Source organism: Daldinia vernicosa (assembly GCF_022497035.1).
Source record: "Daldinia vernicosa strain CBS 139.73 unplaced genomic scaffold F5Y00scaffold_44, whole genome shotgun sequence".
Lineage (NCBI taxonomy): Eukaryota > Fungi > Ascomycota > Sordariomycetes > Xylariales > Hypoxylaceae > Daldinia > Daldinia vernicosa.
This window is the reverse complement of record NW_025953960.1, coordinates 109,932-135,643: the sequence shown is the minus strand read 5'-3', so window position 1 is coordinate 135,643 and position 25,712 is coordinate 109,932. Positions and strand designations below refer to the sequence as shown.

At 46.0% G+C, this 25,712-nt stretch overlaps 9 protein-coding genes across 9 annotated transcripts; 3 read left to right on the top strand and 6 right to left on the bottom strand.

Annotated features, from left to right (window-relative positions):
* Positions 1-407: 407 nt before the first annotated feature.
* F5Y00DRAFT_272035 (uncharacterized protein) lies at positions 408-3,776 on the bottom strand (the record flags this gene model as incomplete). The annotated part of the gene is made up of 5 exons (XM_048012903.1): positions 408-613; positions 907-2,008; positions 2,043-2,049; positions 2,205-3,517; positions 3,660-3,776. 5 exons carry the CDS (start codon positions 3,774-3,776, stop codon positions 462-464), a joined length of 2,691 nt encoding a protein of 896 aa, XP_047862326.1. The 3' UTR covers positions 408-461.
* A 631-nt stretch (positions 3,777-4,407) lies between these two features.
* On the top strand, positions 4,408-5,739 carry F5Y00DRAFT_272034 (purine and uridine phosphorylase; the record flags this gene model as incomplete). Its single annotated transcript, XM_048012902.1, has 3 exons — positions 4,408-4,689; positions 4,785-5,463; positions 5,525-5,739. 3 exons carry the CDS (start codon positions 4,408-4,410, stop codon positions 5,737-5,739), a joined length of 1,176 nt encoding a protein of 391 aa, XP_047862325.1.
* Positions 5,740-6,257: 518 nt separating this feature from the next.
* On the top strand, positions 6,258-7,307 carry F5Y00DRAFT_272033 (nmrA-like family protein; the record flags this gene model as incomplete). Its single annotated transcript, XM_048012901.1, has 3 exons — positions 6,258-6,864; positions 6,926-7,088; positions 7,145-7,307. The coding sequence occupies 3 exons, from the start codon at positions 6,258-6,260 to the stop codon at positions 7,305-7,307; spliced, it is 933 nt and encodes a 310-aa protein (XP_047862324.1).
* Positions 7,308-7,881: 574 nt separating this feature from the next.
* F5Y00DRAFT_244000 (nucleoside-diphosphate-sugar epimerase family protein) lies at positions 7,882-9,159 on the bottom strand. The gene is made up of 2 exons (XM_048008762.1): positions 8,744-9,159; positions 7,882-8,686 (listed from the first exon to the last, which is right to left on the bottom strand). The coding sequence occupies exons 1-2, from the start codon at positions 8,996-8,998 to the stop codon at positions 8,021-8,023; spliced, it is 921 nt and encodes a 306-aa protein (XP_047862323.1). The 5' UTR covers positions 8,999-9,159; the 3' UTR covers positions 7,882-8,020.
* A 22-nt stretch (positions 9,160-9,181) lies between these two features.
* Positions 9,182-11,927, bottom strand: F5Y00DRAFT_145024 (uncharacterized protein). The gene is made up of 3 exons (XM_048004412.1): positions 10,933-11,927; positions 10,591-10,874; positions 9,182-10,530 (listed from the first exon to the last, which is right to left on the bottom strand). Exons 1-3 carry the CDS (start codon positions 11,865-11,867, stop codon positions 9,608-9,610), a joined length of 2,142 nt encoding a protein of 713 aa, XP_047862322.1. The 5' UTR covers positions 11,868-11,927; the 3' UTR covers positions 9,182-9,607.
* A 424-nt stretch (positions 11,928-12,351) lies between these two features.
* Positions 12,352-13,963, top strand: F5Y00DRAFT_243998 (glycoside hydrolase family 64 protein). The gene has a single exon (XM_048008761.1). It carries the CDS (start codon positions 12,613-12,615, stop codon positions 13,744-13,746), a length of 1,134 nt encoding a protein of 377 aa, XP_047862321.1. The 5' UTR covers positions 12,352-12,612; the 3' UTR covers positions 13,747-13,963.
* A 278-nt stretch (positions 13,964-14,241) lies between these two features.
* F5Y00DRAFT_145006 (glycoside hydrolase family 17 protein) lies at positions 14,242-15,796 on the bottom strand. Its single transcript, XM_048004411.1, has 3 exons — positions 15,358-15,796; positions 14,562-15,295; positions 14,242-14,505 (listed from the first exon to the last, which is right to left on the bottom strand). Exons 1-3 carry the CDS (start codon positions 15,575-15,577, stop codon positions 14,503-14,505), a joined length of 957 nt encoding a protein of 318 aa, XP_047862320.1. The 5' UTR covers positions 15,578-15,796; the 3' UTR covers positions 14,242-14,502.
* A 4,204-nt stretch (positions 15,797-20,000) lies between these two features.
* F5Y00DRAFT_243987 (NAD(P)-binding protein) lies at positions 20,001-21,697 on the bottom strand. The gene has a single exon (XM_048008760.1). The coding sequence runs from the start codon at positions 21,248-21,250 to the stop codon at positions 20,210-20,212; it is 1,041 nt and encodes a 346-aa protein (XP_047862319.1). The 5' UTR covers positions 21,251-21,697; the 3' UTR covers positions 20,001-20,209.
* Positions 21,698-22,501: 804 nt separating this feature from the next.
* Positions 22,502-24,134, bottom strand: F5Y00DRAFT_254643 (uncharacterized protein; the record flags this gene model as incomplete). Its single annotated transcript, XM_048010195.1, has 2 exons — positions 22,502-23,706; positions 23,759-24,134. The coding sequence occupies 2 exons, from the start codon at positions 24,132-24,134 to the stop codon at positions 22,502-22,504; spliced, it is 1,581 nt and encodes a 526-aa protein (XP_047862318.1).
* Between the last annotated feature and the right edge of the window lie 1,578 nt (positions 24,135-25,712).

Genomic DNA, 25,712 nt, shown 5'->3' with positions numbered 1-25,712 from the left:
CTGAATCGGAATGACAGCCGATAGTATCCTTGCCGGGATTAACACAACACCTGCCTGTTGTGGAAGATTCCTCGGATAGGAGGCTTACGCAAGTGGGCCAGAAACACACGGGCGGGTTGGGGTAGTTAGGTACTTTTAATATTTATACCTCTTTATCTGGGAGTTTGCTACACGATGACACCAATATCCCGAGTGATGTCGTGATCGGATTGTGCCTTCTAGATAGACCTGTGTACCAGGGGTCTCTTAACCCGATTGATCGTAAAGACCACGATGTAGTAGGTTAGGTACCTAGGTACCTAGGTATGTATCTTCCACGAGAGATAAGACAACAACGATTGATTTGCTAGTTCATAATATTAAAAAGAATTAAAAAGAATTAGCGTCGCTTACGTAGGAAAGAAAAAGGAAAACCCCCCAAAACCCGCATTCCGGGCCGTAGACGGCGTCGTTTTCCCCGGTCAATCAGTTCGTAAGGCATTGCCAAGACGGATAATCCCGAAGTACACGGTCAATGGTTCCGAGATGGATCCCCAAAAACCCATCAGGGATAAAATATGAAGAGTCTCAATATGAATGGGTTTGGTTGGTGGGTGTAGAAACACCGCAATAGCTGGGATAATAATAGGATAATAAATTCCGACCTTCACATTAAGCAAAACTCTTCACTCTGTAGTAAATCGGTTAGGTTAGGTACCTAGGTAGGTATTCATCGAGGGCCGTTCCGCTTATATCCCACCCCATGGTCAATTAACAGCTGGATAATGGCTCTGTCCCGCTCGTTCTCCCACATAAGCGCCAATCTTTGGAAGGGCATATTACGACCCCTAATGTCAACGCCCGAAGCTAGCAATGCGCCGACTACGCGTACCTGCCGCTTTCTTGCTGCCTTTATCAATAGCCTACAGCCAACGGAAGCCCAAGGCTCATCTCTAGTAGCGCCACGGCTTAAAAGTAGCTGAGCGATAGTCTCATGACCCCCTTCGATTGCTAAAGCTAACGGACTGTTGGGGTACCCCCGAACGTTGGTATCGGCTCCCTTACGCAGCAGTAGCCGTACAATATCTTCATACCCTTGGCTCGCTGCATGAAGGAGTGGGTTTATGAATGATTTATGGCCTTCAACGCTAGCTCCTTTCTCAAGTAGCAGCCGTACAAGTCTTGTGTTATTCCTGATCACTGCGTCCTGTAGTGGGCTCGGATAGCAGTCGTTCCCTTCTAAATTAGCACCGCTTTGGAGTAGTAACTGGATGATCGCTTTATGCCCTTTTAGAACCGCGTCTTGCAATGGGCTTCGGTACTCTTTGTTGCCATCGATATCAGCGCTCTTAATGAATAAACGGATAAGTCTCATATCTTCCAAGGCGACGGCTTCTTGTAGTAGGCTTCTATCTCGGTTAGTACCTTCAACTTCAAGCCCCCTCCATAGTAATGATTGAATGAAGTATTTATATCCTCCTTTGGCTCCTGGTATAAATTTATTTTTCCCAGGGCCGTAATTCGCCAAGAACCTTGCAGCAAATTCAACTTTCGACTCCAGTGCGAGTTGGATTAATTCAAAGTCGGAATCGAGCGTTTCTGGAGATAAACTTTCTTCGTCATCTTTTTGTGTATACCCCTCCTTAACTGGTAAACTCGATGGTATAGTTTTTACCTCTTGCTCAAGCAATTCCCAGAATGCCTCATCGCTTTGGGTTGCAAGCGCAGCAAATATTGGGGTACCGTATTCGCTCTGTTCGACAGCGAAACAGGAGTGCCGAATATCTCGAGTTCGAATGAGATGTGTCAAATTACGGCTCGCCAATATGTATGAAATGCTTGCGTCTGATGCGTACCAACGAACGCTGGGCCATTTGCGTATGGTTTTAGAGCCCTCGACAATGTTGTTATATTTAATCCATGTCCTAAATTGAAATCCTGATACAAATTCCGATTGTGGGAGTCCATATTTTTCAGCTTCGTTGGCATGGTACAAGATGTTCTCTATAGCATAACCGAGAAATGGAAACTTTATAGTGGTATGGTAGCAGTGGTGGTAATACTCGGATTCTAGGATGGTTATTGTGTCGGGATTTGTATCAAACCGGTACAATTGGTGAACTTTTAATCTAAGGTTATGATTCATTGTATTCCACTCGTATGGAATACGTGTCGCCCTAAACCAGCCGCTGAAATATTTCAAAGGGTTAGAGGTTAAGTCCCACATCAGAATAGGATCATCTGCGTCAAGCAAAAATATGTCGCGTATGTAAGCGAAGCAGCACTGCTTTAACTCCTCGTGGCCATAACCATAAAGGTTCGACCCAAGTCCAGGCCAAACCCTTTGAAATCCATTCTCCTTGAGGAGGAAATCGCGAACGGATTCATGAATAAACCGAACGGTTGTCGATGACCCGGAGACTTCAGCCAACCCTTTCGAATTATCGATGATATATTTTTCCATATCTTCGACAGAAACGATATTTTCCGAGTGAAACATGGCCAAGTCCTCAGGTTCACTGCCGGACATGATGGCAAAATATAGCTCCTCGACTCGTAGTGGACGTGTTGCGAAAAGTATCCATTGGATGCAGATGCGAAGCCCGTCCTCGTTATCATTGTCGCGTGTGAGTATGTCTTCGAATAAGTTGTGAAGATCGTTGGGGATCTTTTGGAGTCGCCTTCTAAGAGTATGTTTGCGCCCACGGTCGTATTCTTTGTTTAAGATATTCACAGCGAGAACTACCCACATGAAAACTCCGGATGCCTTTTCTTGGACCTCGGCACGGACCTGACTTGCAAGAAGATCTTCTCCGATACGTAATTCGTAGTTTAAGTATCGGGCTATATCTTGATTATGTTCTTGCCGACCTTCGATTACTAGAGTAAGTCCCTTTGGAACTGTTATATGAGGGTAATGCCTACTTGCAAAGCAGACATGCAAGTTAGTCCCGGATGAAGCTGTTTTCTGGCTAATATTGTGTAGAAAGTATAGCATATCCCGGATCTGTCGTTCCTCACATTCATCCAGTGCATCGATGAAGCAAATTATGGAGGTTTCACCCATAGCGAGCATTAAATCTTCAAATAGAGACCTTAGTAACTCAACGTTCCAGGGGCGTGCTGGGTCAATAGAGTCTAATACTCGATGAAGATCTGGTCGTAATTCGAGTATCTGTATTAGAAGTGATCGGTAAAGGCCATCCGTAGACTTCTCTAGCTCTTCTCCTCTTGCATTAAAGAAGAAAGAAATGACTATCTTCCCCTGATCACTTAGCGGCTGGTATACGTGCGATATCGTGAACTTCATCAAGGTTGACTTTCCCGCACCAGGCTTGCCTTTGATCCAGAGGAAGCCACCATGATCGCCAAACTTGCTCGTATCAAGCCAGTCTATGTATTGTGAAGTTTCCAAGAACCATTTACAGGTTTTTATATGTGCCCCTTTAATGGTTCTCTGGCGCTCATCGATTTGAATGAACTTGAGCGATTTAATTACATTAGCCCGGTGTTCAATGGTCTTTTCTTTCACCCGGTCCTGGACAGGAGGAGGTGGATGTACTTGGATAATATTACCGTGAGGTCGTAGTACTAATATTGAGATTAGTTGATGATTATATCTCGTCCGGTGATTGAGTAATACTATTGAAGTCCCGACCATTATGAAAGCTTCCGTTCACGTTCTGGACACCTTCTCCGGAATGTTGAGCGAATCCCCGGCTTCCTCCTTCGAATTGTTCCCTAGGTTCAAAAGAGCCAGCATTAGCATAATAGCCTTCGCGGGAACTATTAGGCATTCTGTAATGCTTCCAATTTGTTAACCTTTGAATTGCCTAGTCACAATTCAATATCTCGTAATGTGTGGGAGCCATATACATATTCCCCTACCTGCTTGCGTAGTATTACCTAGGTACCTACCTAGGTAGGTAGGCATCTGTGCGAATTAAATATTCTCCGGATTGGGCTGCTCTAAAAACTAGAACAGTGCTGACATTGATAAAAGCGAGGCTGTGCTGCTACTTAATGCCAATTTTATTTCCAGCCTGACTGAGAGGTAGCGACTTCGCCCCAGCAGGCTAGGTATAAGGCATTTTATGATCGAAATTGCGGCGAATGATCACCGAGCAGTGCTTAAGCACTACATATTGGATGCATATATGGTTACATCTGCCGCAGCGAATGAAGTTACGTACGAATGAAGATGTTCTCTGTCACAATTCTCGTTTTGGGGTTCCACGACAGCCAGCCTGCAGCAAGGAAAAGGCAGGCTGGCGATAACCAGCAATGCCCTGTAGGCTTGATGAATTGTATAAGAAAAGTAAACCCCTCAAATATAACGACATACTAGGTAGGTCCTCGTAAAGATACTCGCTCTTTACTTAGTTTTTTTCAACCGTTTCGACCTTTTACCGCATTGACGACTGATCAATGGAGGATTTACAACCTGAAAACTATCGTATCATATGGATCGCGCCATTAGAAATCGAGGCACAAGCCGCTTTACATATGCTAGATCATAGGCATACCGGTAGATTTCCAATGGCTCGCGGCGACGATTACGTCTTCCAAGCCGGCGATATGTGCGGCCATAATGTTGTAATTGCAACTCTTCCGGCTGGTCAAGAGTACGGGTCGGGATCAGCCGCTGCCCTTGCCAGCCAGGCAAAGAAGTTTTTTCCTAACTTCTGGTTTGGACTCCTAGTAGGCGTGGTAAGTCTGAAAGTCATTCAAAATGTTAACTTTCGCTATTCCCTAAGTTAGAACTTTCTACACCTGAGTAGATTAACTAACCGAATCGTCGGTAGGCTGCTGGTATTCCTGATCTCAAACAAGACCCACCACGAGATATCAGATTAGGTGATGTTCTTGTCAGTATCCCAGATATGGACCGTCCAGGAACTGTGGCATACGACTTAGGCAGAGAGATAGGGGGGGATACGCTTCAGCTTCTACGGCATGGTTATGTTCTTGCTCAGACTGAGCAAGTTGTGAGGTCAGCTATTGGCAGTATCAAACTTGATTCACCAGAGGAGTCCAGACTATTTCTTCCATTTTACGAAAATATGAAGAACAAGAAACATGCGAAAGGGACGTTTATTGATCCCGGGCAAGATCGCGACAACTTCTATCAACTAGGAGACGACGGTATCGAGCATATTGTGGAAAGACCAAAACGGCCTGCTTCAGAACGCACTAGAGTGTGGTATGGTCCAATAGGGTCAGGCGAGAAACTTATGAGGAGTGCTTCGAAGCGAGATAAGTTGAGAGATGAGCATGGCATTATCGGCCTAGAGATGGAAGCAGCGGGTATTATGAATCGACTTAATGTCGGCGTTATCAGGGGCACATGTGACTACGCAGATGATCACAAGAACAAGGACTGGCAACCATATGCTGCAGCTATTGCGGCAGCATATGCCAAAGCACTCTTGTCTCAAATCCCACCAAGCCAGCCGCCGAATCGCCCGGTGCCACCAGGACGTGGTGAGTGCTATGCTACACCATTATAACAGGTACCCGATTACTTCGTTACTAACCATAATAGATCTATATGATTCCCCTGCGAATAATGGACGAGGTAGAGGCTATACGGCCAAGTCACCAGCATTCAATAATAATGAATCCAGAAGAGAGCACGGCAACCCGGATAATATAACCGAAGATGTATCCGATAGAGGAACAATTACATTCAGCGGTCGGGGTAACCAGAATATAGGCTCTGGAAGCATTTCAATTGGTGGAGCACAGCACATTTCTTGATTCTTTGAGATAGGGGAAATATAATTTCCCCCAGTCTAGGCGCTAAAGAAGCCCCCTTAACTGTGTGAGAGTAAAGGTTTGGACGAGGAACAACAAGAAAGATACGGTTACGCCTATCTGTTGATGTCGAGTGTGTTATTCATAGATTTTTCCTTAGGCTAGTTGCTATACATAATAAGCAAGCCACTGCTTCTAGACCTTCGTAGAATATTTGTGTGAATAGTAGCTAAGGCTTCGGAGTCCCGAGCCAGAAAAAAAGCGACACGATTGAAATATTATATTATTAATCGTCGTCGATACTCATATCTTGCGCAGAAGCGAAAGATACTGACGTCGCTCCCAAATCATCAAACTCTTAGTGCCCGGAGTGAATACGCTCCGGTTACTGTATATCGGCGTCACGGAGCTCCGAGTACATCACGCTCCATTAACGGGATATAAAATATACAAAGCTGCACTCTATTCGGAACTACGAAATTTGAATAACTTGTATTACATCGAGTAAAAACATCTTCAACATGTCTATTACAGTCGGAATCGCCGGTATAACCGGCAAGTTCGCCCGCGAACTCGCATCGGCACTTCTCAAATACCCTGATATCAATATTAAGGGGTACTGTCGTGACCCTTCCAAAGTTCCCGAGTCATTATCTTCCAAGGTCTCCCTTTCAAAGGGGGACGCCTTCGATACATCCGCTATCCGTTCCTTCGTCGCCGGGTGCGATGTGGTTGTGTGCTGCTATCTCGGCGACGACAAGTTGATGGTGGACGGGCAGAAAGCACTCATCGACGCCTGCGCTGCCGAGGGTGTCCCGCGTTACGTAGCTTCGGATTGGTCATTGGATTACACTAAGCTTAAGCTGGGAGAGCTCTTCCCCAAGGATCCGATGATCCATGTCAAGGCGTATCTAGATGCGCAAGACAAGGTCAAGGGTGTGCACGTCCTGGTCGGCATGTTCATGGATGTCTTTTTTGGTCCAATGTTCGGTACCTACGATGCTAGCTCTACGACCTTCAAGTATTGGGGCACGGGTAACGAAATTTGGGAGGCTACTACTTATCGGAATGCGGCTGAGTACACCGCGGCGGTTTGTGCGGATAAGAGTGCCTACGGGATAAAAAAATGTAAGTCATCAGTGAGGGACTGGTCTAGGCAATTAGGTAGCTAATACGTCTCCCCTAACAGTCATCGGCGGGCGAGCAACAATCCGCGAGATCGCAGAATCGTTCGAGAAAGTCTATGGAGTAAAGCCTAAGCTCGAGAGCCATGGTTCAGTGGATGGCCTGTTCAAAAAAATGCATGAGCTACGCAAGAATGACCCTCAAAATGTCTTCTCGTATATGTTCTTGTGAGTATATAAAACTTTTCGCGCATATTTAATCTTCTAAAACTAACTCGATACAGGTTTTATCAATATTACATGATTAACGGGCGGACGTATCTTGGTACTGAGATTGACAACGGTCAATATCCTCAGGTGAAGCCTGTGAATTGGGAGGATTTCATGAAATCAGTCCCTAAGGATCAACTGGCGAACGCCTTTTTTAATGTCGGAAACGACATTTAAGTGATAGGTAGGACTAGTTCAGGGTTGGCTTGGGAATAAATAGTCATTTTTATATACTAAGCATAATGGCCGCTGTCAATCTATTTTGTAACGTACTGGTATTTTGTTTGAATAAGTGATTCGTCTTGTTATGTATAAAGTTCGCCTAGGTACGTAAAACTAGAGATTTACATAAATATTTGCTATACCGTTCGTAGCCACATAGTTGCTGTCAGATATTGTACACAAGATTGACGTTATATATAGGGTTGGTGTTAGAATAGATAGACTGAACTATTAACTCCTGTCTTCTACCTTTTTACGAGGGCGTGCACCGCCCCTTATCCAAGGGTTCTCATCCCTGTAACTACCCCTAACCCACTTATACCCTAACAGTTGTTTTCCCACCAAAGAGCCGCACCATCCTAATTATTTTTCTCCTTCTAATGCGACGGGTAATTTGGCTTACAATGATGCTAAGCGACAGTACTAGTCAGTTCTAAGCGGAGTTCGACATAAGTTCTAAGAAATCTAAGAGAGTATGTAAACGCGTGGTAACACGAGCTACATATATGATATAATTGACTAACCATGCTTTCCATAACCAAGGAAGAGAGTATGAATTAATACATAGTACTATTTACATTAAACAACAGTTCCAAGACCATTCCTTTTAACAAACACAGATCATGCCAGTACGGACTGACACTCATTTATTACGTGAGATCCCCGGCCTACAAGCGAGTCATAAATTGACTGTCCGTTTCCAGCCACGTCCCAAAGTCCTTAAGATCAGGGTTCATCGTCCTCAGCGCCGCAATATCAGCTCCGTAACCGACGTTGCGGAACCATCTGAACATATACCCAAGTTCCTTCGACATCCAGAGAATGATGGTAGCAACAAAATGGTATGTGGTGGGCAGATCATCGCCAGTCTTCTCCTTGAAAATCGTGGCAAACTGATCGTACGTCAGTTCGTCCCCGGCCAGACTCAACTTCTTGCCTTTCCACTGCTCCGGGTTTCTCAGCGCTTCGGCGGCGAAGAAGCCGATGTCGCTTGTCGCGATTAACTGCAGTTTCTGGTCCTTCTTAAGGGTGATCTTCCAGCTCGTAGCGAAGAGTTTACCCGCGAATCCCGGGACTAGATTCTCGAAGAAGGCAACTGGTCGGAGGATTGTCCAAGCCATCTCGCCGCCCTTAGTCTTCTCCAAAAGATACTTTTCAATTCTGTACTTGCTGATGAAGTGCGGAATGTCGGTTGGATCATCATCCGACCTGGCGCCACCACGGTCGACTGACGAGTATACAAAATGCTTGACGCCGTTCTTGATCGAGGCATCGATTAAAGCCTTGCCTTGGACTTCTTCCTTTCGGGGGCTTGCGCCGCGGCCTATAGCTGCCTGTAGAAGTATTAGTATATTAACGCATTTCCAGATTACAACTTCTCAGCAACTTACCTGTACACTAAAGACTCCCCATATCGGTTTCTCGGTTATCTCCTTGGCGTTGCTGAAGATATTTTCTGGTGCGTCCATGTCACCCGTCAACAATTTGATCTTATGGGACTTCTGCGCCAGCCGTTGTGCAGTTGGTGACTCAGCATTTCGAGTAAGGGCGAGAATCTCAAAGTCGGCGTCGGCTTTTAGTAACGCGTTCACAACGGCGCCGCCTTGCTTGCCTGTGGCTCCAGTAACGAGAACTGCTCGTGACATGATGGTAATAATAGGTACTTAAAGTAAGAAACTAAATAGGTATTGCAGAATACGAATGATGAAGAGTTAGAATGAAGTATCTAAAAGACATTGTGGGCAGTGTTTTATCTTTAAACAATAGCGGCTCTAAACTCGACGTCAATATGATACTAAGCCTGAGTAATTCATGGAAGAATGAAGCAATGAGTTGATCTCGGAGTTCTACGGCACCGGCCGAGACCCCACAACCGGAGCCCACAGCGACCGATTAAAGACACACCCGGGTGTTCCGAGCTAACTCGACTTTATATAGCGTCCCCGTGCTCCACCAATCCCCCAAGCCAAACACATAGGCCATAAATATCTCGGGGTTGGCTGAGGCCGATTGTCTTCTGTCATCATTGCCAATTGCCCCTATTTATAATCCAAACGCTGACAAAAAGACATCGAAGTTTTCGCATAATCCTATAGTTCCACTCATTCATATGAGAAATTACATTGTTGACGAGTTCTCGCCAGCCTAAGAATTATAGTACAGTGGGATCGCCACTTAGTCCAGTACTGTTCGAAGATTGCCGGTTTGTCCCCACTAACCCGCTAAGTCGCACAGTCCAGTCTCTTCGGAGTTTCCTACAGTATAGACCAGAATCCCCCGTCAACGTCCTGCATCATAAAATCATCAATGTCTTTCATATCACTGAGGCCGAACGCAGTGTCATGTATGCCAGTATTAAAGTACCCAGGGTCATAAGTCATATCGGAATGAGTATTTGGAGCACCAGCGTTATAGGTTGACGCTTTGGCATTGTCGAAAGCATAAGAACCTAAGTTCCAGTTAATGTCTTGTTGCCCCGCAGACTGGATTTCAGTTATCAAAGTCGAGTTGTTGGATTCTGCTTGCATCTCCAGAGTATTTTGCAGGTGGCCTTGATAATTCGGTTGCGGTCGGACAGGCGTATGAATGTGCGACTGCGGAGGTGACGGGGAGGCCGGTGGGGTTTGGGTTCCAAGCACATCGTGAACGATTTCGGTGCTTCCTTCATCACAGCTACCATTGTTGTTAATACAGACCGTTTTCTTTTGTTGGAACCATCCCTTGAGCTTCTTAAATGCGTCTATAAATGGTCGCGACTGAGGGAAATACCCGTGTAGGGTTAAGGTAGTGAGCCTTTGGATCATCGCTTCAAGAAGATCTAAAGGAGATGGCGGATTATGATTGCCAGGGCCTTTTGTTTGTGAACGTGATAAATCTTCAGCAAAGTGTCCCAGCTTCAGTAAGCTAACTATCACACACAGATTCCATACAAGAAATACGTTCGGAAGAGAACGTGTAAGGTCATCATCCAATGATAGATAGATATCCAAGGCGTTAGCGCCTACTATTAGGCTATGACAGAGTGCGTCAGTATGTGCTGCGGTGAATGTTGGTGGTGGCCGGTTTGGATCTTCATTATCCTTGATCTTAAGCCAAGTACGCATTTGACGGATATAATCTCTAATCGCAACTTGGTGAATGTAGACATCAGCAACTGAACCTGCGTGGTTTTTAAGGCCTTTGAAATGCCAAATATTAGTTAAAATCTAAGGAGTAGTACCGATGAAGTCACACTTACGAGGGTCTAGGTCTCCTGAGGGTGATAGTTTCCAGTCGGCTAATCTCTGTCGGAAAATTCCTAGTAAATGCTGCGTTCTAAAGTCATCGAATGATTCGTCCGCGCATGAATACGACGCATTTAACGTCTTTGAGACATCATCGAAAATCTCCTGGAGGGCTACGAGGCTGCATAACCACCGATCGTCACTCCGTGTAGCACTCCCTTGTGTTAGAGCTTCTATACAAGCTCGGTGCGAGGACGAAAGTATAAAGGGCTGATGTCGACGTAGGAGCGTTGCCGAACTATTAAAAAAGCGGTATTAGTTAACTTCTGGGCAATTGATGCGAGATAAGTACCGACCACGATGCACCGAAATACACGGTTAGTAAAGTTCTATATGTGTCTCTTTCTTGGTCACTGGCCCTATTCTTATCCAGCTTAAGTGCAGCGCCTAAATTAAGATCGTGAGACATGACCACAGCGCTGTAAACATGCTGAGGGAGTGCAAATGCCTTAATGTGTGGGGGCTGTATGTAGTACTGTGAGAAGAGGACTAGAGACTGTAATAAGTCAAGAGATTTTGCGCCTTGGATAAAGACATCCTGAGCTAGGATTCTGTTGAGTTGTCCTAGAAGAGGATTCACGAGAGACGGTCTGAGCGACGTGCTAGCTATCGTTATGATACTTAGGAATAATGTAGGTTTCGTCGCTCGGATAGTATCTGCATTATCCTTAGCCGAGAAGCAGATAGAAGGCATCAATGGCCGCATATGAAGGTTCCAGTGATCAAACAACAGAGAGGCAGTACGGATGTCTACCAAGCCCTGGCTGACAACATCACGTCTGGCCATGCTTGCTTCTCTGCCATCGCCGACAGTGAGTTCCGCATGGCGATCTTGTCGCTCGCTAAATGCTGGGGCATCGTCATCCCTAGAGCTCGAATCGGGAGTTCTAGACCATCCTGCGTCTTCTCTCACTTGCTTGAGAGACCGCTGGTTTCGTCTTCGTTCAGCCTCCAGCGCACTAGTTAAGGCGTCGATCTTCTTTTCGAGTTCAGTGAACTTCTGGGAAGTTTTCACCCGCGCTTTTGGTGGCCCCGGGTCTTGACAAGGACGGGAAAATCTTATGCAGGTCTCACAATCTTTAGAACCGGGGACCGAAACGCATTTTATCTTCATATTACGACATGCAACACAGGCTCTGATTTTCTTGTGGTTCTGTTCATACTCATTCATGAGAATCCTATCTTCGGATGGGGCGGGGGGCATATCGATTGTTGCACTAGAGCTGGCCATGGTCTCTTTGAGAATAATCAAGCGCGAGATGAAGAAGAGAATATAAAATTTAGAGGTAGCTGTAACTTTCGATGCTTGATCGAAGAAGGTTTCGCATGATGTAAGCTCTCCCCCATAAGTGATAGCGCCACACTAGGGTCTCAATATTGAGGGAGTAAACCCCGATAGGCTTCTTGATTTTCAGGGGTGTCCTAGCAGCCTCAAGCAATTTTAGTTCTTGTTTAGCATATTAGGTAATATAAATAGACAATCTGACGGTACTAATTGAGATACTTGAGGTGTTAAGATTACGTTGGAACTCGAATTGTTTTAATTATATGTCGTTTAAAATAGTAGAATTGGTATAAGCTTAGAAGCAACTCATAAACATTATAAAGTATGCTAGTCTCACATGTAGCATATTTAAAATTGTCAATCAACGGTTAATAAGGTATGGTTACACATAGCTACTATTATACAAGTCAACATTTATATTGTGGAAAGTTGCCCAGTTTAAGTCTCTGCCAAGTGAGACTTTAAAATCGAATAAGGCCTACGTCATTAACAGACCAGGTATATTTCCAACTTAAGTACTGCTTGTAGAAACTAAAAACCAAAATACATTGACTTTTACATCCAACATTTAACTTCCCTCACAGAGATCCCTTTCTGGACAGATTGACTTATAATCAATCGATACGTGGTCTTTTTCACACTCACACTCAAACGATAGTTGATAATAAATCCGCAAAACGAACACGCAATCATGCCTAAATCATTAAAAGTTGCTCTAAAGAATAATAGCAATTCGGATCAAGTCTATGCGTATATCACCGGTATAGCTCTTCAACATAGAGGCCAACGTTGCTTTCTCAAAGCCGATGGAGAAGGTCTTTACTTCCCGCAAAATCCGCCCCGCATTGGTTCACCGCTGACCGAAGACTGCGCTATTCCCCTCGGAACGCCGGGGAACACGGTCACGGTCACGATCCCACAAATGGCCGGCGGCAGGATATGGTTTTCTCGAGACGCAAAGCTTACCTTCTTGCTTAATCCCGGTCCTGGCTTAGTCGAGCCCAGCGTCTTAAACCCGACCGATCCTAATACGGATGTTGATTTTGGCTTTTGCGAGTTTACACTCAACGACGCGCAGCTTTATGCAAATATCAGCTATGTAGATTTCGTCTCGCGTTTACCGATGGGCATCTCACTGGAGCAGAGAAACGGCGCGGTGCAAAGTGTTGCCGGCATGGCTCCCGACGGTGTGGATCGCATCGCGGAGGGGCTGCGCGAGCAAGCTCAAAAGGATGGCCGGCCTTGGGACAAGCTGGTAGTCAACCGTAAAGGTAGGATTCTCCGGATACTAAGTGCGACGCACGGGAATGCCGTACGTGCGAATTTCAGTGGTTACTACGAACCATATGTGAATGAGGTATGGGAACATTTCCTCGCGAATCAGAAAGAAGGCCGGTTTCTAAAAATCAATACGCAAGCTGCGCCAGGCATTTTAAGTGCCCAGTTCATGGATAATGGCGAGGTACAGGTTGGTAACGAGAAATTTGGCAAGCCAAATACGGCAGACATCTTTGGTTGCAATAGTGGTCCGTTCACAACAGGGCCGTCGCCTACGCGTAACGCCATCATACCGCGCCTAGCCGCTGCATTTGTGCGCACAGCGCTGCTAGAAGCATATGAACACCCCTCACAACCGCATACATTCTACCGGAGAGATCCGACAAATCATTATGCTCGTATTGTACACGAGCACAATGTCGACGGAAAAGGCTATGCCTTTGCTTACGACGACGTGCAGCCAGATGGCGGTGATGATCAGTCAGGGAAGGTCAATGATGGCGACCCAGTCCTATTCACGGTAACTGTTGGTGGCGTTCAAACGTGATACAATTAAGTTCGCGAGTTTTCATAATGTCTTTTCTTTTTGGGTGTGTACCTGGCTAGAAAGGTTAGGTACCTACACCTAAGGTAGGTACCTATCATGATATTAAAGGAGTCATTTAGTAGGAAAGCCTTATGGTCAGGGGTTCATGGTTGGGATAAGGTACTTGAAGAAATAAACTAAAACGATAGCAAACTTAATAAAGTAATATCAAAAGGAAGTGTAGCTCATTTACCATCTGCGTTTATTAATATGAGAGTTGTCGAGTACACAAATCCAACACTATGCTCATTTAACTACTCTAAGTGTAAATCCAAGCTGTTCTTGCCGGGGTCTTGGGGCTTCTAAATACTCTGATCATCTAGAATCGAGGTTGCACTAATACTTTACTAATTGGATTATAAAAATTACGGAACTGCAAAGCTTCAAGTGTGCGACAACCAACAATTGGATACAACTTTACACGAATACGTCGTGTATTAGAAATTCGCTGAGCACGAAGGATTGTAGAGTTGAGCTAACCAGCCCAGAGTACATATATTTATATGCGTAGCGCAGTGAGTTAACTGTATATAAGTACCTATATATCCAAGCGAAGAGCTCCCATCGCCCTACCGGCAACGAACTAGTCCAACATCTATACCCAAACAGTCAAATAGCAACGGGTATTAACGCCATAACGCTCTAGGGAGAGCATGGCGATTACGATATCTATGCGAAGGAAGTCTATATAACTGTATATTTTCATAATACTGGCGTTTACTATAGCACCGTTAGTCATTATAAAAGCCCAAGTACACCAAAGAGATTAAACTTACGCAAGAGAGGTCATAGCTCGCCTGGACCGTGCCAAGGTCACCGGCGGGGTAGATACCGAAATCTGGCGAGGCTTGTCCCCACTGAGACTCTTGAAGGTCGTACCACCACAGGTTAACACCACTCGCGACCAGGCTGCAGGCAATATCTTGCCAGTAGATGCGGGCGTTTTCGGGACTGGCTACGGCTTCATTAACAGTCTTTCCAGACACGGGCCATCCGGTCTCGGTAACATAGACAGGCTTGTTTCCAGCTAGAGCAATAGTCTTGTTGAGTCCGCTATAGAATCGTTCGTGCGCGTTGCCGATGCTGTTGGGCAAGGTCTGCTCCCAGTACGGGTAGCCGTCGAAGCCGAGCCAGTCGATGTTGTCGATGACAGCCCGGTTGGTACCATTCAGGAAGGAGTCGTAGGTATCGACGTGGCCGATGGGCACACCGGCAAGAGGAGTACCAACAATGGCGCTTCGGACCTTGTTGATGCAGTCGATGAGCTTCTGGGGGCCGACGCCGACTTCACCGCTAGCGTCGCGGTAGAGATCCTCACTACCAACTGAGATACCAACAACTAAGTCGGTGAATGCAGATCCATATTGGCTAATCGCAGCCTTAAGAGCAGCGATCTCGTTCGTGATAGCTTGGTCACCGCCCGAAACCCAGAGACCTAGGAGAAGAGTCGTTTTGGTGTTGATGGCAGCCGGGATTGCGCTAATAACGGAGTTTGTGGTTTGCCATTGGACTGTTGAAAAGAGAGTAAGTATAAACCAAATATGTCTTAACTATATATAAAAACTAACTTACTCATAGAGTAGAGGCGGGCACTCGTCCATCCACTTGTGCCTGGGAGGTTCTTGGCGCGGTTGAACTCGTACTCGAAATCGGCTTGCTGCTTAGCAGCCTGGTTAAGGAAGAAAGCTCCATAGTTGAAGCCCTTGATACCAGTGTTGGCAGCAGTAGTAGCAGCAGCAACGGCGGTGCTAGCGGTGGCCGCGAGGCCGAGGACGGACGAAGCAAAGCGCATCTTGTATATAATTATATAATTATTACTGTATTAACAACGAATGACAGCTACAGTATTGCAGCGAAGAGGCGTAAGAGTAAGGAGTGAATGAGTATTAAAGAAACTCTTATTAAGTCTACTCTACTGACTAGAACTCAAGAAGCAAGGAAATAAATAAATAAATAATCAAGAGGAAAAGAGACATAAATAAAGGGATCAGCGGGTTCTAGAAGCTGTACGTAAAACGACTTATTCGGCTAAGGGATCGAAAATCGGATCGCATCAACATCCCTTATACCGATCCCCTGTACCTACAGGGATGACCTCTGTCCCGGAATTTCCAGAAGGTCCACAGCCAGTAACCAGTTTCTACCAGTCTGCCAGTGAGAGAGCAGTGGGAGGACCAGTGGATCTGCCGACGCCATAACCCCCTGAGCTCGTATTGTCGACCCACATGCCGCTCAGCCTCAAATCTCAACCGAGCCCGACAAATGACAACGCATACTGTACAATACGCAGCTAGGGTCGGATGTTAGGGTCGGATCGCTTGCGCGGACGCGTATTTGGGTCGTCCGTGTTGAAGAAAACCCTGGCAGCCCTGGTTTTCGTATGTATGTAATATCGGTCGAGCCAGTTGTTGATAACTTGATGCACATTTATTTATTGATTCCAGTTGACATGCATTTTATTAAAAATAGCGTACGCTTTTTATTAGGTACCTACATACATATTGACCAATAAGCTCCGACTTGGCACCTATATGAAGAATCTGATTCCGATTGGATCTGTCAACGAGTCAAGATTATTTATTGCATATGTCAGTTATTCCGAGTACGTATACTACCTATGTATACAAATACAACAAGCATTGGTCGAGACTCGCATAGATCATTGTCATGCAGATCAGACCCGCCCGCCCCAGAATATCGAATATCTCAGGAGTCAAAAGTGGACCTTTACAATTTTGAAAACAAGGAATCGATATACACTATCGCCAAGTTGCAAACTTGCAAAAAGTGTGTCAACGAATGCGCAAGCCCTACACTAGACAAGGAGTCTACCTAGGTTAGCTCTTTAGCAAGATCTTTAACTTACACTAGATGGATGTATTGAAGTATAGGTAACTACACGCTATATAATCTGAAGACCGATTGTCGGTAGTTTTCAAAAGAATGACATACCTCTTAACAATTTCTCAACTACCAGCATGTAACAACCCCCTCTCCCAGTCTCCCCAAAAAAGGACGCTAAATGTAACATTGAAGTTAACTTAAAGCTTGCCGCGCAATCTACCGGTGCTACAACATAAAATTACACGCCCCTATTTTTAGTATCAATATGTATATAGGGGTTGGCCAGAAAAGAGGAATAGCTTTTACAGTAGGTATTAAATCGACAGGTAATTTACTATCCATAATTTCGGAAACTAATCGTAGAACCTTTTCCTGTTGGGCTACTCTCCCTATCGTGGTTGTTCTTAAAGCTACATCATTATTTCGACCATACAAAGTATTCCTCATCTCTACTCATTTCGTTAATTGATGGAAAAAAAGAAATTTTGCCTTACGGGTGATAAGTATAGGCAGCTAGAACTCATTCCTCATATATAACTAATTCAAACTTCAATAGCACTGTTGAACCAGCTCAGCAGTATTATACGGACCTATTATGCCTACCATTAATAGCTTAGCATCTTCCAAATGGAAGTAACTGCAGCCTAGTAACCAACTATGTCGAGATGTCTGTTCAATGTACAGGATGGGAATGTAAACTGGATCGGATAAGGAAGTCTCAAAACGGCGTGAACCGTCGAGCTAACGCATACACTACACTTGATCCATGCCCTAAAGATGGTTTTGAATAGATGTCTACCTAGCTAATTCCTACCACACCTAATAGAGGAGGTTGATTACCAACGGTACAGGAGTGGAATACCTGGGGTGTTACAGAATTATATCCATTCTCCAGCTGCCCCTTTCACCACAGACAACTACCAAATGGACCTCACAAACATTATAAATACTACGCTTTCTCTACCTCTCGCTCAACTGCTAAACAGTTATTGGTCTGCCGTTTATGGATACAGCATTACATTCGAAGGCCATCCCCAGAAATTCCCTGACATTACAGGCTATGGTTCTTACGCGCACGACCCATTTACATATGTAAACGGGGAGCATACACGAGTCGATAGCCGTTTTGTTTATAATCGAGGCTGGATGGCAATGCTTATCATTTCTATAAACGTTACGCTCGCAGCCGGTATTGCAAAACTGTTGCTGGACTTGAATATCTGGATACCTGATCTCCTGGATGTATCAACATTATTGCGAGGAAATGGATATAACTGTTCCAGTCTTCCATATAGAGGGTCTACCTTGGAAGATAGTGAGAGGTCGAGATACTTGCGTGACCGGATGGTCGGGTTTGGAAATACCTTGACAGAGGATGGCCATGCGGGTAAGCTCGGCATAGGAGAGGCCATAGAAGCCGAAGGTATGGTTACGAAAGTTAGTAGCGACATGAAGTCTAAGTATTGGTAAGAAACCATCCTACGTACCTAGGTAGTTAAGATGGCTAGTACTATGGGTATTCATGATTGTGCTTCTTTGTGTAATGAAGTAGTCATTTTATTGCTCCTTATTCACTCCTTAGAAACAAAACCACCTATTGGGAACTTATGAAGGATGGTTTGTACGTACCTACATACCCAATTGGATTCATCATGACAAAGTATAGGTGCCTCATAAAGTGAATAACACTCACTGATCTGATCTAAGCCAGGCATCTAATACACCTCATTCAAGTGATTCCTAGAATTGACACCTTTACGTTAACTTATCCAAGTCATATATGTAACTTCCACGTATATACTTGCGGTGTAATAAAGTATGATTCAACTACACGTTTCTTCTATTCACTTACTATGGCTGAATCTATGGGTTTAAATACTACACGTCACAATAAGACCTCTATCTAGGTGATTCTTCCATGAGTAAACACAATGGAAGTTCATGTACCTGGGTACCTACTGATATATAAACAACTCCCCTCCCAGCAACAAACGGGTCTTGAATTTGGGCAGATATCCTACATCTACCAACACCTTCTCATCATATCAAGCAAACCGACCGATCCACAGTTAACTTTGACCGTTTCGTCACCATCACAAACCGACCGATCCATCAACTTTGACCGTTTCGTCACCATCACAAACCGACCGATCCACAATTAACTTTGACCATTTCGTCACCATCACAAACTCAACTACCGTCTACTACACCACGCACATTTCGAATTACCTCTTCGCAGCGAATACACCATGTGTTCCTACGATTTAACCGAATGGAAGTGTTCAAAATGCGGTGAATGCTACCTTCGGACCAAGACTGGCATGGAAACATGCGCGTACGCAAACACCAATCGCTGCCGCCCGAGCGCAAGAACCCGGACTTTGGAGACGGGTCTTTGCGATAGCTGTGACGGTAGGCCGCCGGCGCGACCCTAAGATGACTTCTATCTTCATACGTGTGGGTTAGCATGATAAGTTTTCATCCTGAGCACGGCAAACATATGGAACTTATGCGATCCGATATTCCTGCACGAGGCGTTGTCCTCCGAAGTATGAACGACCATATAGGCTAGCTTTGATTTATATATATTACTATATCCCATGATGATTTGTGTCTTGCTCATGTGCCTGCGTTGTATTATCCATCACGATTACCACAATTCACTTGTGCGGATCACAGATCATGAGATTCGAATTGTATTACCTTCTTTTTCTAAGAATATATAAACCAGCTTCCCCAGATCTCAGAATGCTTCCCTACCCAGACAATTCGACTACCTCTACTTACCCATCAACAACTTCACCACATACAGCAACCTAATCCACGACAACTATCAAGTTACCTACCGCACTATTATCAAGAGCCTCTTGACCACGAAACCCATACGTACCCAGACAACATTTGCCAGTACAGCCAATATGTGTACCTACACTACCAGGGAATATATGTGCAAAAATGATGACTGCGGAGTTTTTATCTACTCCGAGATGACCACCAAACGGCAATGCGCCGACTTCGGTACTGAACGGTGCATACTCATGGAGACCAATCTTATTATCGACGCCACGAAGTTGTGTCCGCGGTGTATGCACAAGCAGGAACGCAAGTAAGATTGATGTTCCCGGCATAATGGCATGGATGCGTTGCCTCATTTGATTCTTTGAATGAGCGCGATCGTTTGACTTTGGGCGATAGCAAGGGGGGGCTTAGGAGATATATTTATCGTTTATGCCGTGCCCCGAATCATTATAAGAGACCTTAGATAGCCTAAGGCTCTTACCGGGCTGGATTAATATATTTAATTGACCCCTATTATTTACCCCTATTTTGCTTGATGTGAGGTAATAGAGAAAGACATGCTAATAGATGAATGTGAGATATCCAAAATGGTGTTTATTTATTCTTAGCCTAAGATACCCAATAGTTAAATACTTGCTCCATACCGTATATTAGGCTGATCGACGACGACCTTACTATACAACACGATCGCCGTATATGTACGTAGGTACTCTCTTCACCCTACAAGATTTCAACATATAACCCCCCTCTCCTACCCCTATTCAACAACCACCCCAATCAATCATGCCTTAGCCTCCAACGCCCTAGCCTTGAACAACTGCTTATAAGTGTCGACAGCCGTATCCTTCAAAGTCAAATACTTCAGCCCTAACACCTTAGTCGCCTTAGACCCATCAACACGGTGCGCGTCCTCCGGCGACCAATCCCCCACCTTCCCAACCGGCAGGCGTTCCCGGGCCTCCGGGAGCGCCTCCCGCGCCGCGTCGACTATCGCCTGGTACCGGAAGTTCTGGCCGACGAGGAAGCGCTGGCCGGCCGCCTCGGGGACTTCGAGGGCTAGGATGTGCGCGGCCGCCACCTCGCGAGAGTCGGCGTAGGCGCCGAAGTCGAAGGGCGGGACGGAGGGGCTGTCGATGATATTGTTGAGCAGCACCACGGACTCGCTTAGCGTCTTCGTGTCCTGGATCTCGTACGCGTATGGCCCGAATACCCACGGCGGGCAGATAGTCGCCAGCGTGAATCCGGCGTCCGGGTGGGCGTCCACCCACGCCCACATGGCGCGCTCGGCGAGCGCCTTGCTGGCCGCGTACGCGATGAGACTCGGGGCCTTTACCGCTGCGTCCCACGTCACGGGGTTCCAGTCCTTCTCGTCGTAAGAGTAGCCCGGGTTCAAGCCTTTCTCCGGGTCTACGATGGCAGCGAACGAGCTGGTCGACACCACACGCCGGACTTTACCGCCGCCGTACTTCAGCGCGGCCTCGAGGATAGTCGTCGCACCCTTGACAGCGGGGTCAAGGAGGTCGCGAACATTGTCCTCAACGTTAAGGGTAAAGGGTGACGCCGCGTGAATGATTCCCACAATGGACCCGTCTGCGAAAGCCGCGGCGTAGGACTCAAGGACCGTTATGTCTGGGACGATAGTAGAAGAAAGCGAAGCGGCATAGGAGGGGTAGCGCGAAATAGTACGGGCCGCAGCAGACTCTGTACGGGCCGTAATACGTACGCTATACCCGGACTCCAAGGCCTCCCTAACGATCTGTCCACCGACGTAGCCACCAGCGCCGGTGACGAGAATAGTGCCTTTGTTCTGAGGAGCGGCCATGTTTGAGTTAATATAGGGGTGTTTGCAAGGTTTGGTAGATAATCAAGGAAGTATGTGTGAGTAGAGTAGTCCCGATGAACGTAGTCGACTTGAGTAGCGGCGAGCAATGGGGTTTTTATCGACGGATTCTATAGACAACAGGCTATAGCATACTAATGATTATAGTTTCATACCCGGGTTTAAGATACGTTTCGCATGCATTGACGACGAAAGCACAAGGCATTATATAGGTATACATAAGGTAGGTTGGTGATTTAGGTAGATACTCATGTATAAACTCATCTCACGAGAATAGGGGGGATGGCATCTTTACTGATTGGGTTAGTAATTAGTTTAGTGAGAAAATTCCATCGAACATACAAACCAACAGCATGTTTCCAAGTGACTAAAGACATCCACACTATCTTACCGCCTGTATCGGCCGCATAATAATGTACCTATCGTCAGTTGATTCCGGGATTCCGTGATTCCCCGTCCCCGTTTTTTTTGGTGTTTTAAGTACTTAATCGGCCCTTCAAAATAAAAGCGCTCGTTCTGGGGTTTGCTTTAACTACGTTAAGTAAGGAAATATCTTGGCCGGAGTTTAGCTCATCGTACAGACGACCTATGTAAACATTTCGCTGGAGACTATTTGAACTATTTTTATTGAAATATGGGAATATGGGAATGATTTTCAACATGATTACATGAAGAAATAGCGTATTGGTGCAGTGTCGGGCTAAAATATGACCCCATATGTAATGGAGACTTAAGGGTAAGATACTATAGATATATGATAGCTTCTATTGGTTTTATGGCCGTCGGATTAGAACGGAGAATTGAGACGTGGTTCATCGACAACTTCTCCGTATACTCCGAATTATCCCTTTCAGGGGTTATGTTATCGGCAGTGACCACTTTTGAGCTTCACAAAAACGATGCTTTGTGATATCTATTATATTTCGCTTCCATTGTGCCGAGCGAGGCAAAAATAAAAATAAAAACTCCAAGTCAATGTCCAACCGGCCTAGTAAATATGCTATACCGTACACCCTATACCGTACACCTGTACACACCATACCAGAACTTCCAGGTCCACTCTATGTACGTATCCTGCGTGTTCAAGTCAACAAAGATTGTCCCTTGATAGATAGTGGGTATATGAATGAAATGGAACTTACCCGCACAACCTGTACGAATCGCTTTAACTCCGGAGCTTCAATAAGCAACAGGACAGCCCGAACCCTTATTTATATTCCCGCTTTAACTCCATCAATCCCAACTTCCTTGGTTATCGATTAACCTTGCGCTTCCCGAGATACTAGCCCTAGCACTGGCGCTACCGTGTACCATCTCTATTAGCTTGCCCCTCTGCCGTGCGCGTAAGTTTTCGAGGTATACGCCTACGTCCTCGAGACTTTTGATCTGTTCCTCGAGAGAAAGAGTGCTGCTGTTTACGCTTCGTACTAGCGGTGAAACCAGCTTCCGTCTCAGAGTCTCAAGGTTGGCCTTTAGGCTAAGCAGTTTGCCATTGTGTTCTACCAGTATCCCTTTGTTGCGCACTGTCTTCTCACGCACATTCTGAAGTAGTTCGCGGTTACGCTCATACTTCTTAACCTCGCTTACTTTGGGTCCTAAAATACGCGTCCACAACGAAGAGAGGAAGTCGGCGTGCTGCTCGTCTTGTTGCGATGACTCTCGTACGACAACACGCGCCAAGTTTAGGAACTGACGGTCGATAGCTTCGAAAAGGGCGAACAGTGATAATGAGTGGTGTAGCTCGTTCTCGATAGCCTCTTCTAGGACTGATAGGAATTCCGTGAATGTCCGTTGAAGCGCGTAGCGAGTTCGCTGCGGATGCGACATACCGAACATGGTTGTCGCTATATCACCCAATCGCGTCGGCATACCTGTGTTTGGATTCTCAAAAACGCCAGCCACAGAGAGCAGTGTGTGAATGTTGGCAAATGCTGTAGAGAGGGGCTGGCTTGGAACAGCTTGCACCTGCGATAGCTCTCGCCGTGCCCAATCCATCACGATTAGTATACTGTCAATGTCGCCGTCAACGTTGGAGAAAAACTTTGTAAGCTCGATAGCCAGAGTCTTCAAGCTTTCTGAGAGCTCATCGAGAGACTTCACAATGATAGGCGCCGATGTCATGTTACTTGACCGAACACTCTCGCCGAGATCCCACACAGCAACACCAGTTGCTTGAAGGTCGCCAACCTGAGAGACGCCATTTTCTGAGTAATAGATCAATGGTTCGAAGGAGCGCGCGATACCTGCTACCTTGACCAGATCAGGCGACGGTCGCGGTGGCGCGGGCTGAAAGAGCGTCCGGATGGCAGTCATTGACAGGAATGCGATGAAGGTTGCGACAATGATGTTTCCCCATGATTTTGATCTTAGGAAATTGACAACAGCCTCGATAGGTTCCGTTCGCTGTTGGATATCAGCGCGCAGCGCTAATCGGATGTCTAGGTTGAAGTCAGCATACCCGCCCAGACGTATCAATTCGCTGAACCTTACAATTATCCCTGGAAGCACCGGGCGACATGGACGTTATTGCGCCGTTTTGTGTCGTTCCTCCATTTAAATGGTCATTAGCTGGCGATTCACTCTTCAATTTGACGAGAGTATCATCCTCTGTAGTAGGACTTTCTGGTTCTGGCGTGACCCCCTTTTCTGGACTTAAACTTCCAGTTGGCAGGCGAGTCCTACGAGCTGCTTCGAATATATCATTCTGGAAGATGCTGTTATTGGTATGGTTTATGCGCCTTGGATGGTCGAAACCACCCAAGATGTCCCTACTCTCGCGCCAATTGCCGTACCATCGATCTCCATTCTCCAACCTTTTCCATGCCGGCGGGCTATAGTTACGATCTGACAGAGACATGTCGTCCATGTCGCTCTCTTCTTGGAGATCGAGGTCCTCGTCCGAGAAGCCAAAGCCTAAGTGGGTTGGTGGGAACCCGAACAGTTTCTGTCGCGACGGTGACATCGGAGTCGCAAAGCTTGTGTCGTCTCGACTGTTCTCGGAGTATATAGACGTCATTTTCTTTAAGAGCACTTTGGCTGGTTGGCTTCGAAATACTACTTATACTTGTAATTGAATTTGGCGCCGGGCTTGGGAGTGCTAATTTTGTACGCGAAGAAAAGAACGAGCGCAAACTTTGAGTTGAAGTCTGAGCCCGGTTGGGAGTCAGGTGGACAAGAGACTTTTCTGGGTTTGTCACTGGTCCGGGCGCAGGTAATGCTGGCAAAGCTTTCTGTCGATGCGATCTTTGGATAGGTGGCAGCGCCTTTCGTCGTGGTAGCGCCTCAATTTGAGGTCCCGGTCGCGATATAATAGATGACGGCACCCTGAAAGAAAACCGAGGAAAGCGGGCGGGTAAAATGTTCCGTAGCGGTATATGGCCGATTGAAACAAGGTAAACGAAGAAAAAGGCGAAAGTGAAGGCTAGTGCGATGAGGAATGTGCTAGGCGCAATGGTAATGCTCAAAAGTGATACGTGATTATGAGTCTCTATAGATACCAAGGGGCGCATTGAGATCGGAAGCGACCGGCCAGGCAAGCTCTGGGGTCGTCTAGAGTATTCAATCTAGTCGTCCGGAATGCTATCGTCGGCGATGCTAACTAAAGCGACTAGAAGTATGGAGGTAGGTAGGTATGTTACGTTGGTATGTCGGTATGTAGGTTGGGCTGGCAGCTTAGTTGAACGCTGGGGTTAACACGATAACAGTGCGATTTCGCAAGTACCTGGTGGGTTTGGTTGAGCTACAAGGTTCCGCGCTTATAATATCGACTTGTTTGAACGTATTTGAGTATTTTGAGTATGGTAGCAAAGGCCGTTCACTCAACTACCAGTAGTCAGGATCCTATCAAACGATGTCGTCGCGGAAGATGAAGTCCCAAAGATTGCGCAAGAGAGTAGCTAGACTCTTACGAGCCAAAGGGGAGGCGGATTCGTTTGCGCCGGTAAGTTCCAAAGCGCAGTAAGGTGGGTAAGGAAAATGGACGAATGAACGACAACTTTGGCCGGTGGTAAGACGGGAAGTAGAGGATGTAGAGGAACAGCTGTGCGAAATTAAGAGGCTGGGAAACTCTGGGAAGCTCTCTGCACCATCTCAACCTTCTCTGGTTACTCCTTCCACTTAGCCACTTAGATCTCACTTTTGAGACCCCCCACCTTCGGGATGTCGCAGGAGAGGCCCTTTAAGCCAATGGACTCACTTCGTTTCTGGTCTCTGTACGACGGACCAAATGCAAGGGTCAGTACCTTTAAACTTTATAATAGCCTGTTTTAGGAATGCACTTGGACGGGAAAGTACGACAGTATGATAGTATGTCGATTACCTACCAGGTATATATACCTCCCTCCCAGGCACTATGTAGGAAAGGGATTCTTGCTCCCTGGATACCAACATAAGTCTGTGACTTAGACAACCAAAAGATAAGTGAGTCAGTAACATATTTCCGTAC

What these genes read in the sequence shown, in the direction of transcription:
- F5Y00DRAFT_244000 (XM_048008762.1), bottom strand. Translation starts at nt 8,998, where the DNA reads ATGTCACGAGCAGTTCTCGTTACTGGAGCCACAGGCAAGCAAGGCGGC. An exon ending in GGGGAGTCTTTAGTGTACAG is followed by an intron (nt 8,687 to 8,743) that starts GTAAGTTGCTGA and finishes ATACTTCTACAG; the next exon opens with GCAGCTATAGGCCGCGGCGC.
- F5Y00DRAFT_145024 (XM_048004412.1), bottom strand. Translation starts at nt 11,867, where the DNA reads ATGGCCAGCTCTAGTGCAACAATCGATATGCCCCCCGCCCCATCCGAA. An exon ending in GTGTATTTCGGTGCATCGTG is followed by an intron (nt 10,875 to 10,932) that starts GTCGGTACTTAT and finishes CTTTTTTAATAG; the next exon opens with TTCGGCAACGCTCCTACGTC. An exon ending in CTCAGGAGACCTAGACCCTC is followed by an intron (nt 10,531 to 10,590) that starts GTAAGTGTGACT and finishes GGCATTTCAAAG; the next exon opens with GCCTTAAAAACCACGCAGGT.
- F5Y00DRAFT_243998 (XM_048008761.1), top strand. Translation starts at nt 12,613, where the DNA reads ATGCCTAAATCATTAAAAGTTGCTCTAAAGAATAATAGCAATTCGGAT.
- F5Y00DRAFT_145006 (XM_048004411.1), bottom strand. Translation starts at nt 15,577, where the DNA reads ATGCGCTTTGCTTCGTCCGTCCTCGGCCTCGCGGCCACCGCTAGCACC. An exon ending in TGCCCGCCTCTACTCTATGA is followed by an intron (nt 15,296 to 15,357) that starts GTAAGTTAGTTT and finishes TCTTTTCAACAG; the next exon opens with TCCAATGGCAAACCACAAAC.
- F5Y00DRAFT_243987 (XM_048008760.1), bottom strand. Translation starts at nt 21,250, where the DNA reads ATGGCCGCTCCTCAGAACAAAGGCACTATTCTCGTCACCGGCGCTGGT.